We start from the raw sequence: 18,951 nt of genomic DNA, 5'->3' as shown, positions 1-18,951 counted from the left end.
CAAATGACGGCTGTACTGTTGGTTAGCTTAATGAATATGGCATCCATCCCCTGCACTGCCCCTGAACTGTTTTTCTTCTCTAGTGCATACCTCACTTTCTAACATGAAACGCTATATATATGTTTGTTTACTGTGTGTAAGTTTATTGTCTGTCTCCCTTCCATACAAATAGAGGCGTTTGGGTCTGCTTTCTTTCACTGAGGCAGTCCAAATGCCTGGAATAGTGCAAATACCAACATAATACTCAGTTGGTATTTGTTGAATGAATGCATGAAGCCTGCGTTTATACTACATGGGTCATCACCAACCAACCAACCAACAAACAAGAATAATGGCAACGATAATTTCACTATAGAAAAAAAATTAAGGCAACTACAAACAATAAAGTTGTAGAAAATAATCCATCATAATGATATCAAATTGATCTTTGTAAACTAACTGGTGTATTTATGCTTTTTCAGATACACGAATTCATTGGGTAATACGTGGGCTACATAGAGAGAAAATATCTAAGGAGATTTAAGCTCTGAAGAAAATACCATTGGCTGTAGAGTACACTAAGTCTAAAAACTGGCTAATGTGTAAACATGATGAAGGCAGACATTGCTTTTACATAACAGGTGGTACATGTTCTGCAAAAAGGTCTGTGATGTCTTCATGGGGTTTGAATTCTAAGTATTCCTGGGAAATTGCTTACAATTTAGTGCTTCTGCAGTTTTAATTTGGAAATTCACCTATTTATGGAAATAATTTAAAGAATTTCTATTGTATTTTTCTGCTAATAGCACTTGCTACCCCAGTCTCTACTACTTACCTGAAGAAAAGAGTTAGTATTTTGTTAAAATATTATATATTTGTTAAATTATATATATATATAAAATATAATATATAACAATATTACATTATTGTTGTTATTAAACAGAAAGTTGGAAGAAGTGGTTGTTACCTCCTATACAAGTATTTTAACATTGACGGAAGGTGACTTTCAGATTACTGACATCCTAAACATATTGGAGAACAGTTTTATAGAACTAGCAATAAGGGGGCAACTGGGTGGCTCAGACAACTTAAGTGTCTGACTCTTGAGTTCGGCTCAGGTCATGATCTCACAGTTGGTGAGTTTGAGCCCCGCACTGGGCTCTGCACTGACAGCAGAGAGCCTGCTTGGGATTCTGTCTCCCTCTCTCTCTGCCCCTCCTCCACTTGCTATCTCTTGCTCAAAATAAATAAAAATACACTTCAAAAAAAATCATTAAAACTAGCAATAAGATTTCATTATAAACATTGCTTTTATTTAAAGAAAATCCTGAAATTATTCATTAAAATTATCAACTATAACATGAAAAAGCCCGTCCCTCCTCATCACCTGTTAATGCTTTACTTTCCTACTGCTGTTAATTTCACTCAAACACCTGACATGAAGAGGGCTACAAGGACATCTTGGACGTTACTGGACATTAACTGTAGCAACTTTTAATAGTTTGGGAAATGTCTTAGTTCGCACCAGTGTGGTAAAAAAAGGAAAATCGTACTTGGGGTTACAATGACGGAGAACAAAAGTACAAACTAATTAGCAGTACACTCAAAAAAAAAAAAAAAAAAAAAAGGCTTGTTTGTCTTCTGTGCAAATGTTTCTCGTCTTAAGCAAATTTGGCTCTGAAAGAATCAGGCAGGTGCTGCTGCCACGGTGCTTTCGGGTTTCCTGGCAGAGCTGGAGGTGCACTGGGACCGGAGACAAAACCCAGAGGAACCACAGCTAACCTCAGCGCTTTGCCCAATTTCCTCCCTGCCAGTTACCAGAGTTCACTATTGTTCAAGCTCCAGGGGTCACACATTGCCTGTCTCGGGTGGAATTTATTCTGAACAAGTGTTTTGCTTGGCTTGCAATATTAAAAAAAAAAAAAAAAAAAAAAAGAAAGAAAAAAAGTCAGTCACTGACATTAAAAATTAGGAGATTTCGCATAAAATTACCTTTGTCCAGTTTTTCTTAAAAACTGAAAATCTGCAACCCAAGTCAGCTTGGCACTGTTCTTAAGAGACGGGGAAAGGCTACCTTTCATCCAGCCCTCCAGTTCCCAAGGTCTCCACCCAGCTGGCTCACCCACACAAGCCACTTGCCTGTTTCTTTTGTGTGACTGAGTTTCTGACCCCTGCTCTACCCTCACAGAGATGGTAAGGTGAGGACTCACAGTGCTAACTTGATCTTCTTTCCCCTCAAACAAGGGTAAACAGCTGATGCTTACAGAGTTCTTTCTGAATGGGATTCTGACAGTTCCGGGTGAGAACAAAGTGGCTTCAACTTTATGTGAAACGTGCTCCCTGACAGAGAAACCAAGTTGTATATAAAGAAATCATATTAAGTGATTTCTACGCCACTCTTATCTAGAGAATGTTGCCTCCAGCTGTGAAGCTTCTTACCCTTATGAAAGCACCTCATAGTCTCTACTCTGTTTTCCAAGCAAGAGAAAAGAGAAAGAGCTAGAAAAACAAATAATAAAAGGATTTGTTAAATTGAGGCTCACAAAAATTAGAAGCCAGGTTGTGTAAGGAGGGTAGATACTAATTCATTTGAAATTTTCAAAACAAATCTTCGAAGCAATAAGTTATTTAAATACTGTAAGTCCTGTCTTTGTGTTTTTCTTTCTGGTTAAAAATACTTGGGTGGGGGCATTTGGGTGGCTCAATCTGTTGAGCACCGGGACTCTTGATTTTGGCTCAGGTCATGATCTCATCGTTCCTGAGACTGAGCCCTGAATGATCAAGCACTACACTTAGTGTGGGGCCTGCTTGAAATTCTCTTCTCTCTCTCTCTCTCTCTCTCTCTTTCTCTGCTCCTCTCCTGCTCACGGGCTCTCACTCTCTCTCTAAATAAATAAATAAACTTAAAAAAAAACAAAAAAACACTCAGGTGAATTTACCCATGTCATTTTCCTACCTGGGTTTCTGATTGCTTTTGCCGCTTCCCTCTTTCAAAATCATCCTTTAGGAACCCTCCTCTGATTAATTTCATTTTAAGCAAACAATGTGTGTAATATATTAATATATTAATATGAATTTATGGAGATTATAAGGATCTTCACATCATATGTGGGTACACTGAAATGAATCAAAGTTAAACTTCAAATGCAGTTTTTATATATCGTAAAACAATCATTACCCAATACTCAACACTCAATACTTAATAAATGTTTTTGAAATAAACACAATTTTTATTGTTAACCCTCCTCAAGAAACTAGTATATATATTTCTTCTTTTATACAAGATCTATCAGTAAAAGATTGGTTAAAGAACAAAAAAAAAAAAAAAAAAAAAAAAGCAAAGCAAAACAAGCTGAGAGACTCTAGGACTTTTCAATCTTAGTCTTATTTTTGAGAATGGTGATTTGATTTCACCATCTCAACTCATCAGAGCCTGTCTATATGTCACAATGGTCTGTGTTTCCTATTTCTACGTGCATGAAAGTGAACCCATATAAACCATACCAACGCCATTATATATAACTGGTGGTAAAACTTTATTATTCAAGTTTAGATGTAACAGACATCTTTGCTGCCTGAAGATTGTTTGCATAAGAAATACACCAAGAACATGTTTGTGAGTAGAAATGAACATGCACTATGAAAACAAAATTAAATAAAACAAAAAAAATTCCATGTGTTGTAAGAACAGACTATTATAGCCAACATTCTAATATTCAAATCAGGACTACAAATTGAATTTTTTCTTAGCAACATGAAATCATTCCATATGAAAGACATTTTCTGCTGGTGAATATTGCTGTAAGTTAATTTTACATTGGCATTTTGAGATGTTTCCCAACCCCGTCCCACCCACCCCCCCCAATTCCATGTTGTCAAACAGTCCACCCTAGGGAATTTGGCATTTCTTACTGTGATATTTGCCTTGTTGGTAGCCATTAAGAAACTATGGTTTTATCAGCCTTGTAATAGTTTTGCCTCTTCATAGTCAACACTATAGGCTTCCTGGTATGATATTTACAGCTCATCTTTTTAAGAAACATGACCCCAACCTTTTCTGGCCCTTGGGAACTGAGAGTTTAAATAAGCCCCTTGGCCATATAATAATACTTGGCATTCTCATGGTGCCTTTCAACCAAGGATCTCAAAGTGCTTTACAAAACAAGTACTACATTACCATTATTATTATTATTATTATTAATATTATTATTATTAATATATTTTTTTCCATTTTACAGGTGAGGAACCTGAGGAACGAAAAGAAAAAGTGATTTGCTGCAGGTCATATAATGAAAAACAACCAGGGGTAGAATCAGGATCCAGTTTGGGGACTTATAGGTCCTGAAGGACCATCTTCTCTGATGAAGGCTATACGTTATTTCCATGTAAAATTACTCTCGCTTTTCTCTGGTGTAGGACGGAGTGAAGCTTACAGCTCTACCTTTCCTTTCAAGAGAACCACACATTATCCAGTTTCCATGTGTGGATCAATGTTGAATTTCACATTTTCCTCATCCCTGACTTCACACACTTCTGCCCTAGCATCTTTCAGAGGTCTTAATTACTGCAAATAATTGTGGATGATTTCTCAACAATTGCACCGCTATCAGGAACGTGTGAATCAGCTATGAAACAGTAATGGAAAACCAAAAGGAAGTGCTCTCCAAATAAGCCATCCCTCTGCCCTTGGCCAAGTCTTTCTTTTGGAAAATAACCCAGCCCTTCAAAGTCCCAATGCATGTCTTTCTACCTTTTCTCATTTACAGCTGCCTACTCATAGAATTCCACCTGACACTACCTACCTTTGGTTAGCATATTTTGTTTCATATTCTGGTTGAATTTCAAGTCCACCATTTTCTCCTGTGATCTAGGGACAGTCAGCAAGCTCTCACCTACTTGCTTACCAAAGATGCCTTGCATTTTTTGCCATGGCCCTCAACCCAAAGACCGTGAGCTCGTGTAAACTTTAGGGAAAAGGCTGGCATACAGCACAGAAACTGACCACCAGCTTCTTTACTGCATGTTTCCACCACTGGATGACAGATATCCCCACTTTAGAATTGCGCTAATGTTCACTAACTAAATTGGCAGGCAGTTCAGAAGTCTCAAGACAGGTCACCTTGTGATGTTTTGCAGCCACACAGCAGAAGGCTAATAATTATTTTAATAGCAGTATTGATACTTTTCGATTTATTGAGAAAAATGTATATCCTCAGGCATTTTAAAATATATATACATTTAATATTTTTGGAGCTGTATTTGCATTGGATCATAATAGATTATGTGCACATGTGCAATCATAAACATAATGTGCTACCACAGGCTTCAACAAAGAGCTGTTAAAGATAATCACTTTTTTTTTCTTCTCATTAATATTACCTTAGAAAAGAATCCCCATGCTTGTTTTCTAAAATCTACCTTTACTAAAAGAGAATAGTTTAGAATAAAACATCACTATCTTAAAAGTTGATTTTTTAAAAGAACATCTCAATATGTCATGTAGAAGGAATGGGCACACTCTTTTCCTTTTGAACTAGAGAGTTAACATGTTAAGGTTTAGAGCTCCATCCTTTTCTCATACACTTAGAGTCCTGTAGTGTCTCTCAATCCACATCCTTCCAAGGTGGGCTGGCTCATGATTTTTCTATCCCAAACAACAGTATGAATATATGGGTGAGACAGGAAGAAAGAAAGAGTAAGAAAAGGAAGAATGAATGCATGAGCTGGTCCTGACCTAAAATTTGACCCAAAACTTGATTCAAAATAGAGACAAGTAATTTCAAAAGACTTACAGTTTTTCAATGGTATACAATTTTAGCTGGCATATAGTTTTCATCATAGGGGAAGCCTTTTCCAAGAGGGAAAAATCCTAAATCATCTTGAAAGTCCTTAAAAAAAAAGGATAAGTACCTAAATAGCTCATTTAATATCACATTTTAAGGCAAAATCATTTGGAAACCTTAAAACCAAATTAAAATAACAACCAACCACTTTTGTAATATATTTTGTGAGATGGAACAAAGGCTTTCAGAAGTCAAAAAACAGGGGGTATTTTAGTGTCACAGTAAGTTTTCATCTTTTTAAAAAAAGCCCAACCTCTTCTCCATTGAAATATGTATAATAATGAAAACAAAAATGAAAATAAAATAATCAATAATAAAAGAATATGGAAGAAGATCTATCGTGTCAATGCTATCCAAGAATATTCTACCAAAAGTAGACTGACCATAAATATTTCAAGAATAGTGATATGTATTTTCCAATGCTAATCGTTACTACTATGTCTGTCTTGAGAAAACAAAAATCAGTTGAAAAAAGAAAACAAAAACAAAAAACAGAAGGAATACATGCCAAAAATGAACAACCTGTTTGTGTCCGACACACTGGAGAAATTGTTTACCGAGTAGCTTTGCCCAAAAAGTCATACCCAAGTTAACCAAACTTCTGGCATTTTACTGATTTGAGCAGTCCACGTGTGATGTTGCTGAAGGATTGCCACAGTGCACTTCGTTACTAAGTCCTTTTACTAAGAAAATGAAAATGAAACATTGTTTCGTTGTTTGGGAAATCTCCTCTCTTTCTGAGATCTTTCATGGCCACCTCTCAAGTCTGCCTGTACATTTTGAGATGCATTCATTGAAATTCCTAAGAAAGATAAAATTCTCATCACATAATTTGAATGTTAGAACTTCTCATTCCACCTCCTCATTTCAGTTTATGTGAATATCAGAGCTGGACAGGTGAGACCAGAATAGGGCCCTTTAAAAATGAAACTGAAGCTGAAGGCTTAGTCCTGATTTCTTTTTTCTGTCTCTTTCTCTCCTTTTTTTTTTTTTTTTTTTACATGAAAACAAACAAAAAAAAATGCAAGAATGGAAATGACAACACATCAAAAAGACATTTTAACTTCATTCACTACGACAGTCACAAACTGGTTGAACTCTACCTGCCATCCAACTTTAAGAAACAAAGACCTGGCACTGGGAAAAAGAAACAAAACCCAAACAAAACAAAAACAATAACAAAGCGACTGGGAATTATGTAAAAATGAGTGCAAATGCGGCTACAGAACGCAATAAAAACATCAGTGCTGCGGGTTCCAGCAGCACTTATCAAAATAATTTCTGAAATGTTTCATCTGAAACATAGACAAAGCAATAAAAAGAGGATATATGTTTATCATTTTAAGCATAACAATGTGAGTTAAGAGCTTAAAAATTAAAAAAAAAGAAAGTACTTGGAATGAATAGTGCTACCCTTTTTTTTCCTAAGTAGGCATAAAAATATTTTCATTTCCTTCTTGTTTTCCATACCATTATATCAAGAACTTTCATTTGTTTCATGTTACCGTTTACAACTTTAATGCACACACACACACACACAAAAGATATCTACCGCAATAGAAATAGTTGCTTCATTTCCTTGTTTGCTACATTTGCAAATGTAAACAGCTAGGCAGAGCCAGAACTGACTCTAATGCATGATGGAATATCTTTGTTGCATACGTACACTGTAGAAAATAATTATTCAATATGTCAGGCACCATTATTTGAAATGTAATACATTAATATTTACTAGAAAAATAAGTTTTTTTTTTCCTATTTGTTCTCCCAACTTCTTTAATGAAATAAGTTAATCTGACAGTGCATCCAGTAGCTTGTAATATCTTCTACATCTCCGTGGCAAAAAATAAACTACTGGTTGGGACAATATAATGCAAATTATTAAAGTCAGTCCTTGTACATACATCCTTGTAGCAAGCATTGAGGCTCGACTAACAGCACCTTTAACCAATTATTTAATGTTTAGTTATTTAGCCCTATTTCCCTGAGCAGTTATGCTGAGGAGTTTTCCCTTCATGGATAGTTTTACAAAGCCTGAAGTATTAAAAGTACTATGAAGATATACTTCTAAGAATCCTATTTAATGCTACTTAACTAAACCTGTATAAATCTAATGAAGGGAGTGACTGGTACATATACCAACTATCAGTCTGTGGTAACGTAACCTTAGACGCTGCCTGGCCACAAAGTTTGGAAATTATATTTAACCAAAAGGAAATAAATAAAATACAGCAGGTTACCTTATGGAGAAATACCATGTATTCTGAACAAGTTAAGCCCATGGTCTGAACTTTTATATCCGTCAAATCTTTTGAACTGAGGGGGATCCCTTTAGTTACAATGTGCCAAGTGAGATCGGTGACCAAGAGGAGGCTTAAAAAAACAAATCCAAACTGCTTCATCACGTACGAGATAGGAATATCTGGCTAAAGAAAAGAATTACTACGTAAGCACTGAGGGCACTGTTTTTAAAAAGGCATATATATTGGGACAAAATGAACCTAAACTGCAAATGAAAGGACTGTTTTTGAAAGGAGTATCTGAACATCTAAAGGACAAAAATATCAGAGAGGGTGTGCATGTGTATGTACAGGCAGGGCTGGCCCAAATCACTGTGCCACCGTCTGTCACTTTCCTCGCTGCTCTCTCACCAAGCCTAACCACAGCTCACATTTCTAGGTCTAAATCCGAAACACCGTCAATGAGAGGAGACTGATGTAAGAGGCGCCATTTTCCTTTCACTGCCCTGGAGATTAGATTTCTCCTCATCTGCCTAGGATTTCATGATACTTCTAAATTTAGGCAACAATTTATGGGTTGATGAACAAATGGACCAATGGCCAGCCCAATACTGCATTAGTATCATAATCTGTAAACCCTTTCAAATTCGAGATAGCTTTGATCTCTTCCTTTACAAACATAATAGAGTCTGGAGATACTTCTTATGGACCGTTTCCACAGTACACATTCGCCAAGATGGTTCTGACTTGCTAGGTTCTAAAACATGACTATTTACCATCTTCCATTTTTTTTTCGTTTGTTTCTCACTGACCATTTGTCTCACTTTTTAATCTTGGTAACCTACTCATCAAAAGAAAGAATAAAAGAAGGGAATTTCATGTTGGATAAGGCAGGCTCTATGAAGTATTTTTTTAATAGGTCTTCATAAGACATTACAAGCTATTGAATTCCCATCAAGAAAACCTATTTCTATTTAATTGTGCTAAGTGCTAAGGTTTTACTCTTTAGGTTTTCCATTTTTTTCCGCTTGTGCATTGTTCCTATGCAGGCCCCTCTGGATATGAGTTGTGAAGTCATATTTGTCCGTGCAAAGATGCTGGCATATGCTGCACTGGAAAGGTCCACTGTCACCATGGCAACTCATATGCAAAGCATACATCACTTCATCCAGAAAGACAATGCCACAGTGCACACATTTTGTGGAAAGTTCATCTTGAGTACTTCTATCAACTTTCTCTGTTTTTACTACATTCAAGGGACCTTCACTTTTTACACTTGATGGTACCTTCGTTTTCTCCTTGGAGGCACCGTTTGCAGTTGGCCCAGGTCTGGAATGCTTGATCGCCAAATCGAGAGGAATGTCATTGTCTGATCCAACAGCTGAAAAATGAGGAGGCAGATTGAAGGTGGGATAAGGCACATAGTTTTGGCAAGGATTTGGTAGGCCAGGCACATGACTCAAGTAGTGCGGATTCCCAGGAACGGAGAGCTTATATTTACTCCAGAACCGCAGCCAGTCAGCTTCACTCTGGAAGTCATTATGTACAAAGGGAAGTCCGAAAAGGGGGTACTGGTACTTTTCAATAGGGCTGCCTGGTGGTGAATAATTCGGGTGTTTCGCAGGTCTCATGTACTTCTCTATGGGACTGCCTCTCTCAGAACTTCCTTTCCCTTCTGATACGGATGAACTATTTCCTGGGTCTCCAGTACTTTCCTGAGGACTTTTTATCTGAATGTGCAAAGGTTGCATCCTTTTGTGAATATCCAGAGTTTGGCTGACCAGGACTGGCTGCTGAGCAGAATGGCTTTTAGTCAATGAACCCTGGGCTTCGTATTTACTCAGGCTAGGGAGCGGAATTTCTCTCTGGTGACCTTCAGTTAAATGATCTTCTGACCTCCTCTCTAAGGGGCTTCCGTTGACCTGCTCCTCACTGCCACCCCTCTGGTGTTTGTTGAGCTGCTCAGCCTGAAGTGCCTCTGGGTTAAGGCGCTTTCTTGTCCTTCTCCTAATAATCTGCTCACCGTTGTTTTGTTTAATGATGTTTAAAGGCCTGGGAGTCTGCAGAGAAAACACACACACACACACACACACAACACATAAAAGGAAAACATTAAAAAAAAATGCATTAAAATGCATTAACAATTCCTCACAAATATGAACCACGCTTAAGTTCAAAGCAAGGGTAGACTTTATGTTATAGATTTACTAAATCTCCTCCTTTTGCCCTAAGCGGGATCAGAGGGAGTAACCAAAGCACACTATTTTAGCCTAATTAAATCATGTCCAACTTCGCAGGGAGGACTGAAAACTTTAATCTACTTAAAAACAGCTTTTCCAAACTCAATAGATTTTGGAATTGCAGCACTGAGTGATAAAACTGTGTAGAAAGTTACTTGAAGAAACGTGATTTTTCTGAAATATTTCTCAACTTCTGAGTCATGCACTAAGATGTCAATACAGGAACATGGGCGATAGCATTTATTGACAACTGTGGAAAAATTATATATTGCTACAGGCTGAACTGGGTCCCCTCATTTGTATGTTAAAGCTCTACCCGGCCATGTGCCGGTAGCTGGAGACATGGTCTTTAGGAGGCAGATAAGGATAGATGAGGACATAGAAGGTGGCTTTCTGTAAGCCAGGAAGAGAGTGCTCCAAACAGGACCCAACCACACTGATCCTCTGACCTCAGACCTCTAGCCTCCAGAACTGTGTAAAAATACATTCTGTTGTCTAAGCCACTCAATCTATGGTATCTTGTCATGGTAGCCTGAGCCGACCAATACATGCATTCTTCTAAATAACTGCGAATGTGGATATAAAGCTATTGAATATCACAGCATAAATAAAGACAAATGAACAGAATCATGAAGAAAGACATCAGGTAATCAAAGCCATATCAGTGGGAGACTTTTTTTTTAACCTCTCACTTTTATTTCTCCTTGTTTAATAGTATTTTATATGCATAATCACTACAGAAGATTTTACTTGTTAACAGGTGAAGCATTTGTTTTCTGGTGAAAATACAAATTCCTTTGTAGCTTTGGTTCAAATACCTGATACGTCATTCTACTCTGTGCTCAGATCGAATGCTTTCACTCAGGTTGGTTTTTATTCAGGTTAAGCACTTTATGATTGGTATTTAGATTATAGGACTAAACTCTATAGACAAGACTATACTAATAACTTTTACTTGTAGTAAAGAGCTCTTTGATTTATAAAATCAAAAGAATAAGTTTAATAAATTAATGCATATTTATAGATGAACATTTAGGGAATTTTTTTTTAAATTTTATAAAACATTTATTTATTTTTGAGAGACAGAGAGAGAGAGAGTATGAGCAGGGGAGGGGCAGACAGAAAGGGAGACACAGAATTCGAAACAGGCTGTAGGCTCTGAGCTGTCAGCACAGAGCCCAATATGGGGCTCGAACTCACAAACTGAAAGATCATGACCTGAGCCGGAGTCGGACGCTAAACTGACTGAGCCACCCAGGCGCCCCTAGGGAAACCTTTAAGTGGCTAAAACCTGATTTTTCTAAAAGATTACTTAAATCAGCAAATCATTTCTATATAGAATATGAATATATATGTGTGTGTATATATACATATATATATATATATATATATATATATATATATATATACACATATAGTAATTTGTGAATAATTCCTAGAAAGAATGCACTTGAATGCAAGAGAGTATCTTTTACATGTTAGACAAGATCTGGGTCTAAATCCTTTTTGGAATGTTTCTATTGTCACAGAGGCATTTTGAAGGCAAGAAAGATAACACACTTGTTGCTGACAATTCAATTACTGGTTTCAGGATGAAAATTCCACATCCCTTGGATATACCATATTCATTTGTTGAGAATGTTCAGGTTTCTAAAGAGCTCATATTTGTATTACGAAAATATGCAGTATTTAATCTATATCTTGTAAGGAAACTGGAAATTTGCATTTCTACCCTTTTAAAATCCTTGTAACTTCTGTAACAGTCTTTGACATGGGATGTGAGCATAACCTTTATGTACTTAAATTTATGATTTAAAAAAAAACTCAAAACTGAACACATCTTGTCTCTGGAGAGATGAATATTAAAATAATTATAAAAAAGTTTACTTTATATCATAGTTGTTAAATTATCATAACCTGGAAGAGCAGTGGTTTAATTAATTCTTGGCCTATGATTGGCCAGAGTTCAATTAAAATCATTAATGTCAGTGCTCATTAAATGAAAGCTTATTGCTGTGTTTAAATGGTGAAGGTGTAGAAAAAGTAAGTTGATGTGGTGGTGGTGGGGAGAATCTTTCTGCTGGCTATTTGTAATAACTAAGGTTTTACAGTTTACCACCAATTAGTATTGTTGGCAGCATGAATTTTTTAAAGAGTGCTTCCAATGGTTCATTTATGAGGACGTTTTGTCTAAAACCGTATTCCCTGTAGCTGTAATTTATTCATTGGCTGTGCTACGAGCTATGGTAAAATGCCAAACAAAATGAAAAAGGCAGAGGGAAATAGATTTCTGTTTACTAAGTGGGGTACTCCTATTTTTAAAGGCAGTTCTTGTCAGCAGATAAACTTTCTAAACTAAAAAAAAAAATCCTTCGGGAAGTCACACACACAGATAGAGGGGGGAATTTGTGAGTTTAAACTTTATTCTAGGATTCTAACTAAAATCTGACAAGAAAGGACCGGAAGGACCTCGGTGAGGCACAGAAAGAAGTCAGCCAGAGATCTGAAAACACAAAGCATCTTCGCACCTTACTCTAGCTGGGATGTGCGCTGTTCAAGCCCTCAGACGCCTCGCTGGAATAAGTCTATCGGAAGAACCTAAGAGGTTTACCTGGTGTTGGTGGCTCCTAGTTCAGAACCACTCTTCTGAACGCGCCTGACTTCCAGCCCCCAAAGCAGCCAAGATGACAACTGCAAATTCTAAAGTTAAGCTGAATATAAGCACCCTTTCCCTGCCCTATATTTTATACGAGTATACATTTTTTACGTAGTTTTGAACTTTTAAGGTTTCTCCTTTCTGCCTAAACTAATTTCACCAAAGTCTGATAACCACTAGTTTGACTACCTGTTACAAAAAGTTCCCAGAAATCAATCATTTTCCTCTTTTATATCAAAAGAAGCATAATGCATCGCTAATGATCTCAAATGTATCTCCCCATAACACTGAAGGCCATTTCACCATAAATCACATGTGTTCTCAAAGTGACTGTATTAAACTCTGCGGGAGCAGGCATTGCAAGCCAGGGAATGGTACACATCACACTACAGACCAGGCTGCTTTAAAAAGCTTTTCCTCAAACAGTCTAACAAGTTCTTACCGAGTGAAGCTTCTGGTAGAGGCCACACGCGTTGCATACATATCCGCCATTTGCATTCTTTCGCCAGAGAGAGGTCTTTGTGGTCAAGCAATTGGCACAAAAAACACCCGAGCCTCTACGCCTCTGAAACAGGGAAAAAAACACAAGGTCAGAGGTGAGTCACATGATCAGTGGAGTTAGACCAAATCAACCCAGGAGTTTTGTCTTTAGACTAGCAACAATGACAGTATAAAACCACACTGCCCATAATGAGGTCAGGTTCAATTGTGTTTAATAGGCACCACTGATTTTCATTATAATTAACCCTACAGTGATGGATGAGGTGTGTGCAACACCAAAGGCTTTTCACAGAAACAGCTTTAACTTTTTGAACTTTGGGTTTTGTGCCTTTAATGACGGCTCCTAAATGCTGAACCCTAAAATATACCTTTTAAAAGTGTCAAAACAAAAGTCAAAAGACAGAACCTGGCAATATGTTCAATACACTTTAGAAAGGGGGGACCACATGCTACCTGAGCTTTAACATATAGTCCAGCTTATAATAAATGTGGCATGTGAACTGTTTAAAATTAAACCTGATTTGTGTCTTTTTGTATGTCATTCATGCAACGCAAGTATGAAGAGAGTATAGCACACTCAGTTCTAGTTTTTGGTGTGCAATTGTAAACTTTGAAAGAGAACACCCTCGACTTCCCAAAGCTGAGGGGACCAGTATAAACTTGTGCCAACTAGAAGTACAGTGTTACTGAGAACCCTTATGAGGTGCCTGCTTAAGCCAGACAACATAGTCCCATCAATGGCTGTTTATTTCATTTGCCTCAGACTTGGAAATCACAAGCGTTTCCGAATACAAATTGATTTTAGTGGGCTGAATTCTGTAATCACCAGATTCAAAAATAATCTAGGAATATTTAAACGTAGATAATTAGCATTGCTTGTTCCATTCTTGCTATCAAGTAATGATTCCATTAAACTCATTGAAACAAAAGTCAGGCTGTGTTTGTAGGCGCAAACGCGAACAGGCAGGAAATGAAATGCTCTTGCTACGAAAAAAGACAGCCTGAATTGCAACTTCGCTCTCCTTTCTCTAGGAAGTGAAGCCTTTAATGATAAAATATTCACGTTAGATAAGGAGTGGAAAAAGTCTTGCTGGAACCCTATTTTGTTATAAATTTAGAATTACAAATACCATAAGTCAAAATTTCAGGGATTCATAAAATTTAGGCAATTTATTTAACTTGAGTCCATACTGTAGACGAGTGGTATTCTTGCCAAGAAAATACAATGGTTATAATTGTACTCTGATACATTTCAAATGGAAAGCTTTCTGCAGACATAATTTTGGCTTCAAGACTGGAACACTTTCTTGGCATTGAAAGGGCATTTGATTCATCGGGTGTTTCACAATGTATCACTAAAAAGACCTGGTGAGCAGCCAGTTCCCTATAGGGTAATTTTTCCATCCAGATGCAAGTGCTATCAGAGGCCCTCGTCAGCTAAACTAATTATGATCTTGCAATTGCTGATGCCTGCTCACTCTAACATTCGACATCCTCCATTAATCATCAATACAAGGAAAATGAATGAAACGTAAAGAAATGAGGGCTGGTAAGCTGCACAGCTATAAAAATCTGAAATGAGAGCAATAATTTAACAAGATTGGGGGAATGTTTTTAGTGTGCACAAAGTCAGGCTAACAATTGCCCTTTTCAACCAAGAACACGATTTCATTAGTGTAGCAGGTTGTGCTACTTTAGGTGATGTAATAAAAGCTAGATTTTTCACAAAGATAATCGCTTGCTCCCCTTTTCCTCCCTCTCCGCCCAAGTCAGGACCAGGAACACATCACGGTTAGAGAGACGACAAATGTTGGGTGTCAGTCCGCAAGTCCCAGATGGGACCTACTGCAAAAGTAGAGACTGCTCCCTCCTGAAAATGAATGAACTATTAGATGCTATGTTTATCAAACATTCTGGGGCCCCTTTTATCTGAAGTAGGTTGGGGAGCCTAGTTAGGGTATAATTGTGAAACTTCCCCTGGGGCCATGCCATCTTTTTCCTAGATCTAAATAACACGTTTGGCAAATAAACACCAACTTGATCCACATAAAGGCAATGTAAATGTCCATTTGGAAACTAACCCACATATATGGCTGAGGCTCAAATTTGAATGTGTAACCATTCACTCCAGCCTGCTTTTCTTTCCTTATGCCCTGGGTGCTTGACACAGCATGCCAAAGTGGGTGTAATCCTGGTTTCAGAGCGCGTTTCAATCCTTGCACAATTTTGTGCTTAATTCTCTTGCAAAGAAAATGCCCTTCATTAGTTAGAGGGAAAGTCCTAAAATTATAGCACTGGTTTCCATGGGCATATCTTGCTTTAAGGAGCACTTATGCTCGACTAAAGAGGTATATTTTAGGAAAACTATACCTTATTTTAAAGACATCAGGGGTATTCTGGATTCATTTACCCAGAGTCAGTATAGCATGAAGGTTAAAAATCAGATTTAGGAGTCAGACTACTTGCATTCAAAACATGTTTCTGCCTTTTTCCAGGTGCAACTTTAGGCAAGTCACTTAACCTCGCAAAGCTTCAATTTCCCCATCTTTAAAGTGTGAGCCTCTATAGGATATGGGCAAATGGATGCAATTAAAACAGTGCCAGGGACACAGCAAATACCCAGTAAGGTAGCTCTTTGTCAAAGGGATTCAAATATATTTTTGTAAGAGAAAAATACTTTTTTAGTTTTGTTTTCATCTCCTTAATCTACTTATTGACCATTTTAGAGATGCTTAAGATCTATAGTTGGATATTATCAAATGCATTTCATTTGTGTCAATCTTATCAAATATGAGAATGGAAAGTTGAGTCAGAGTGAAATATCTAGGTGTTCACACCTAGAATTCAATAGGAGCATACTTGTGTGGGGGTGGAAAGTAGGAGGGAGGTGAGAAATACTTCACATATTATCTCCCATCTACACAAATTTATCCCTTTGGTAAGCACTATACAACCTTATTTTTGGTGCACTTGGAATTTCTGGAGGCAGCAGAGAATGTGGGATAAGTGGACAGTATCCTTAGCTGTGTGATCACAGCTATCTTTGTTCCACACCTCTCTGAACCATAACATTGATGAGAGCCCTGACATGGTCCCTCTGCATGTAATGTAACCTGGGTGGACACAAAAATGCATCTTTTTGAAGTTATCAACATCCTTAGCCCAACCAAATATAGAGAAGCAGTCTGTTGCCAAAGGAAGGCAGAATAGAAATCTCTCTTGCCCCACTTTTTAGGAACAAGCGTCGCCTTGTTAAAGGAAAAGAAAGGCACTGAAGACTTTATTTCATTCATAGTATATCATGCATGACAGAGTTTTAAAATATTTTGCCATTCTCCTTTGTACTATGTTTGTTAAGGACAGAAGTCGTGGCTCCTAACAGTCATCAAATATTCTAAGTAATAAGCACCTAGGACAGTGCTCTGTCTTGAGAGGCTCAACATTAATAAGTTGAAAATAATCTACTGGAATTAAAAGAACAGGAGAGAGGAGAGGTAAGGAGGGGAGAGGTGAGGAGAGGGGAGGGGAGGGGAGAGGAGGGGAGGGGAGGGGAGGGAAGGGAAGGGAAAGGGAAAGGGAAAGGGAAAGGGAAAGGGAAAGGGAAAGGGAAAGGGAAAGGAAAGGAAAGGAAAGGAAAGGAAAGGAAAGGAAAGGAAAGGAAGAGAAAGGAAGAGAAATGAATCTTACCTGCTATTATTTTTTTATCATTATTGGTCACTCCTATTTTGAAAAAAATGTTTTTAAAAAATATTTCTTTTAAATGTCTCCCATTTGAACTGACAAATTTACCTCTAGTTAGGCAAAGATGACTAATGATGTTGCAGAAAAGAAAAATCAAGAGAATTAATTTTCCAATCCTACATTTCACACTTATTTTTGAGAAATAGTCTAAGCCAGGTACTTGCGAGGTCCTGAGGATACAAAATCAGGTAGAACAAGGCTCCAACTCTCCTTTATATAAATCACTATGGTCATATGTTGCTGATGGCTCTATATGTGCATGTGTGTGTGTAAATAATAAGATTACTTCTCCTTTTCTACAAGCTGTTTTTAGGAATTAATAATAACTTATACCTCCATGACATTATTCAGGAGAGAGGAGAATCAAGTCCCACAAGGTCAATTGTGGAGAAGACATGAGAGGAATCCGTAGCTAGGGGATGACACCAGTGGTGTACCTGAGGGACATATTTAGCAAGATTCTTCCCCTCCTCTCAGGCCGAGGGGAAGCTGCACTATTGTATACCTAAAGCCACGGGAGCCACACATTCTGTGCCCTTGACTTTCTCTAAGTGCCTCTTCTACTTCTTTGTGGGCTTAATTGAAGTAAAGAGTGAAGGAAGGTGGGCCCCAAACCCATATCAATAAGAAAGTCACCTCAACTGAAAATTTCTGAAGAGAAAATTCTGGAATCAACAATCGGAGGAACTTTTTTTTTTTAACTTCAAGTTTTATAGTTTGCCTATAACTTTTCAATCACATTTGTGTTGCCTTTATATAATTTCTGTTGGCTGATAGTTTCCTGTGTGAAAAAGGAAGGATGATGACAGAAACAGTTAATTATAAGGACTTTTGAGGCTAGCCCAATGACTGGCCTAGCAAATGCTTTTCAGTGATAATTACTGAGAATTCTTCGGGATCACTTGTTTCAATGTATTATGACCACAATATTGACTTTCACAACAGCAATTTAGATGATGAATTTGGACAACCATTCATGTTAGGATTTGAAATAGAAAATGACACACCCATCTTTTAATATAAGTACAGTTTAAATCCAACATAATTATTTTTCCTGCTTTGAAGTGCACCAAGAAGTATAAAGGAGAAAATAACTAATCAAACAAATAAACAAACGAACAAAAAATGTAATATAGGTTCACAGCTAACCACTGTGTGGTATCACTGTCATTAAATTTTTCTGAAAGCTTCTGATTCAAGTTTTGCTTTTAGGGGGGCTTAATTCATTAGTCAGTTATATATCAGTGGGTTGAGACTTGGTACAAGTGTTGGTTACTAAGCCCAGATGTGACTTAAGAAAAAAATGAAAAGTTTTAAATTGGTTTAGCTGTTTTTATTGCTCATATTATTATTTGAAAATCAGCCAAAAACAAACATTAAGGTTTTCAAATTCCATTAAAAAGAATTGATTTCATAAGAAATATTAATTGACTAAATTATTCATTCAAGTGGCTTAATATTTAAAGACATGCATATTTGTCTCCAAGATATTAAAGTCTCCATCGGTGAAAGAATTTGTGCAGAAATGGTCCTTTATATTAGTGCTCTATGAATAAGAACTATTCTGAAACCATGTAATTACGTAACGAGCTTTGATAGGCCGAGTATTTACTCACATTTTTTATGGTTTATATCTTAGCTATTTTAAATCAAATCAATCTGAAATTTAATATACATGCTGTTAGTGCAGATATACCTCAAATATTTTTTTTTAAATTTTTTTTTCAACGTTTATTTATTTTTGGGACAGA

The 18,951-nt window shown here is 37.1% G+C and overlaps 1 protein-coding gene across 5 annotated transcripts in view; it reads right to left on the bottom strand.

Moving 5' to 3' along the window:
- Window positions 1-3,496: 3,496 nt before the first annotated feature.
- TRPS1 (transcriptional repressor GATA binding 1) overlaps window positions 3,497-18,951 on the bottom strand; it is a 258,348-nt gene continuing 242,893 nt past the window's right edge. For all 5 annotated transcript variants that reach the window (XM_045453862.1, XM_045453864.1, XM_045453866.1 and 2 more), the window contains 2 exons: window positions 13,401-13,523; window positions 3,497-10,122 (listed from right to left, as the gene is read on the bottom strand). In XM_045453862.1, coding sequence (XP_045309818.1) covers window positions 9,061-10,122; window positions 13,401-13,523 — 1,185 coding nt within the window. In that variant the 3' untranslated portion in view covers window positions 3,497-9,060. The remainder of the gene's footprint in view (window positions 10,123-13,400; window positions 13,524-18,951) is intronic.

Source organism: Leopardus geoffroyi, chromosome C3, assembly GCF_018350155.1.
Source record: "Leopardus geoffroyi isolate Oge1 chromosome C3, O.geoffroyi_Oge1_pat1.0, whole genome shotgun sequence".
NCBI classification, from domain to species: Eukaryota; Metazoa; Chordata; class Mammalia; order Carnivora; family Felidae; genus Leopardus; species Leopardus geoffroyi.
The sequence above is the reverse complement of the archived record's forward strand: the minus strand, read 5'-3'. Positions and strand labels throughout refer to the sequence as shown.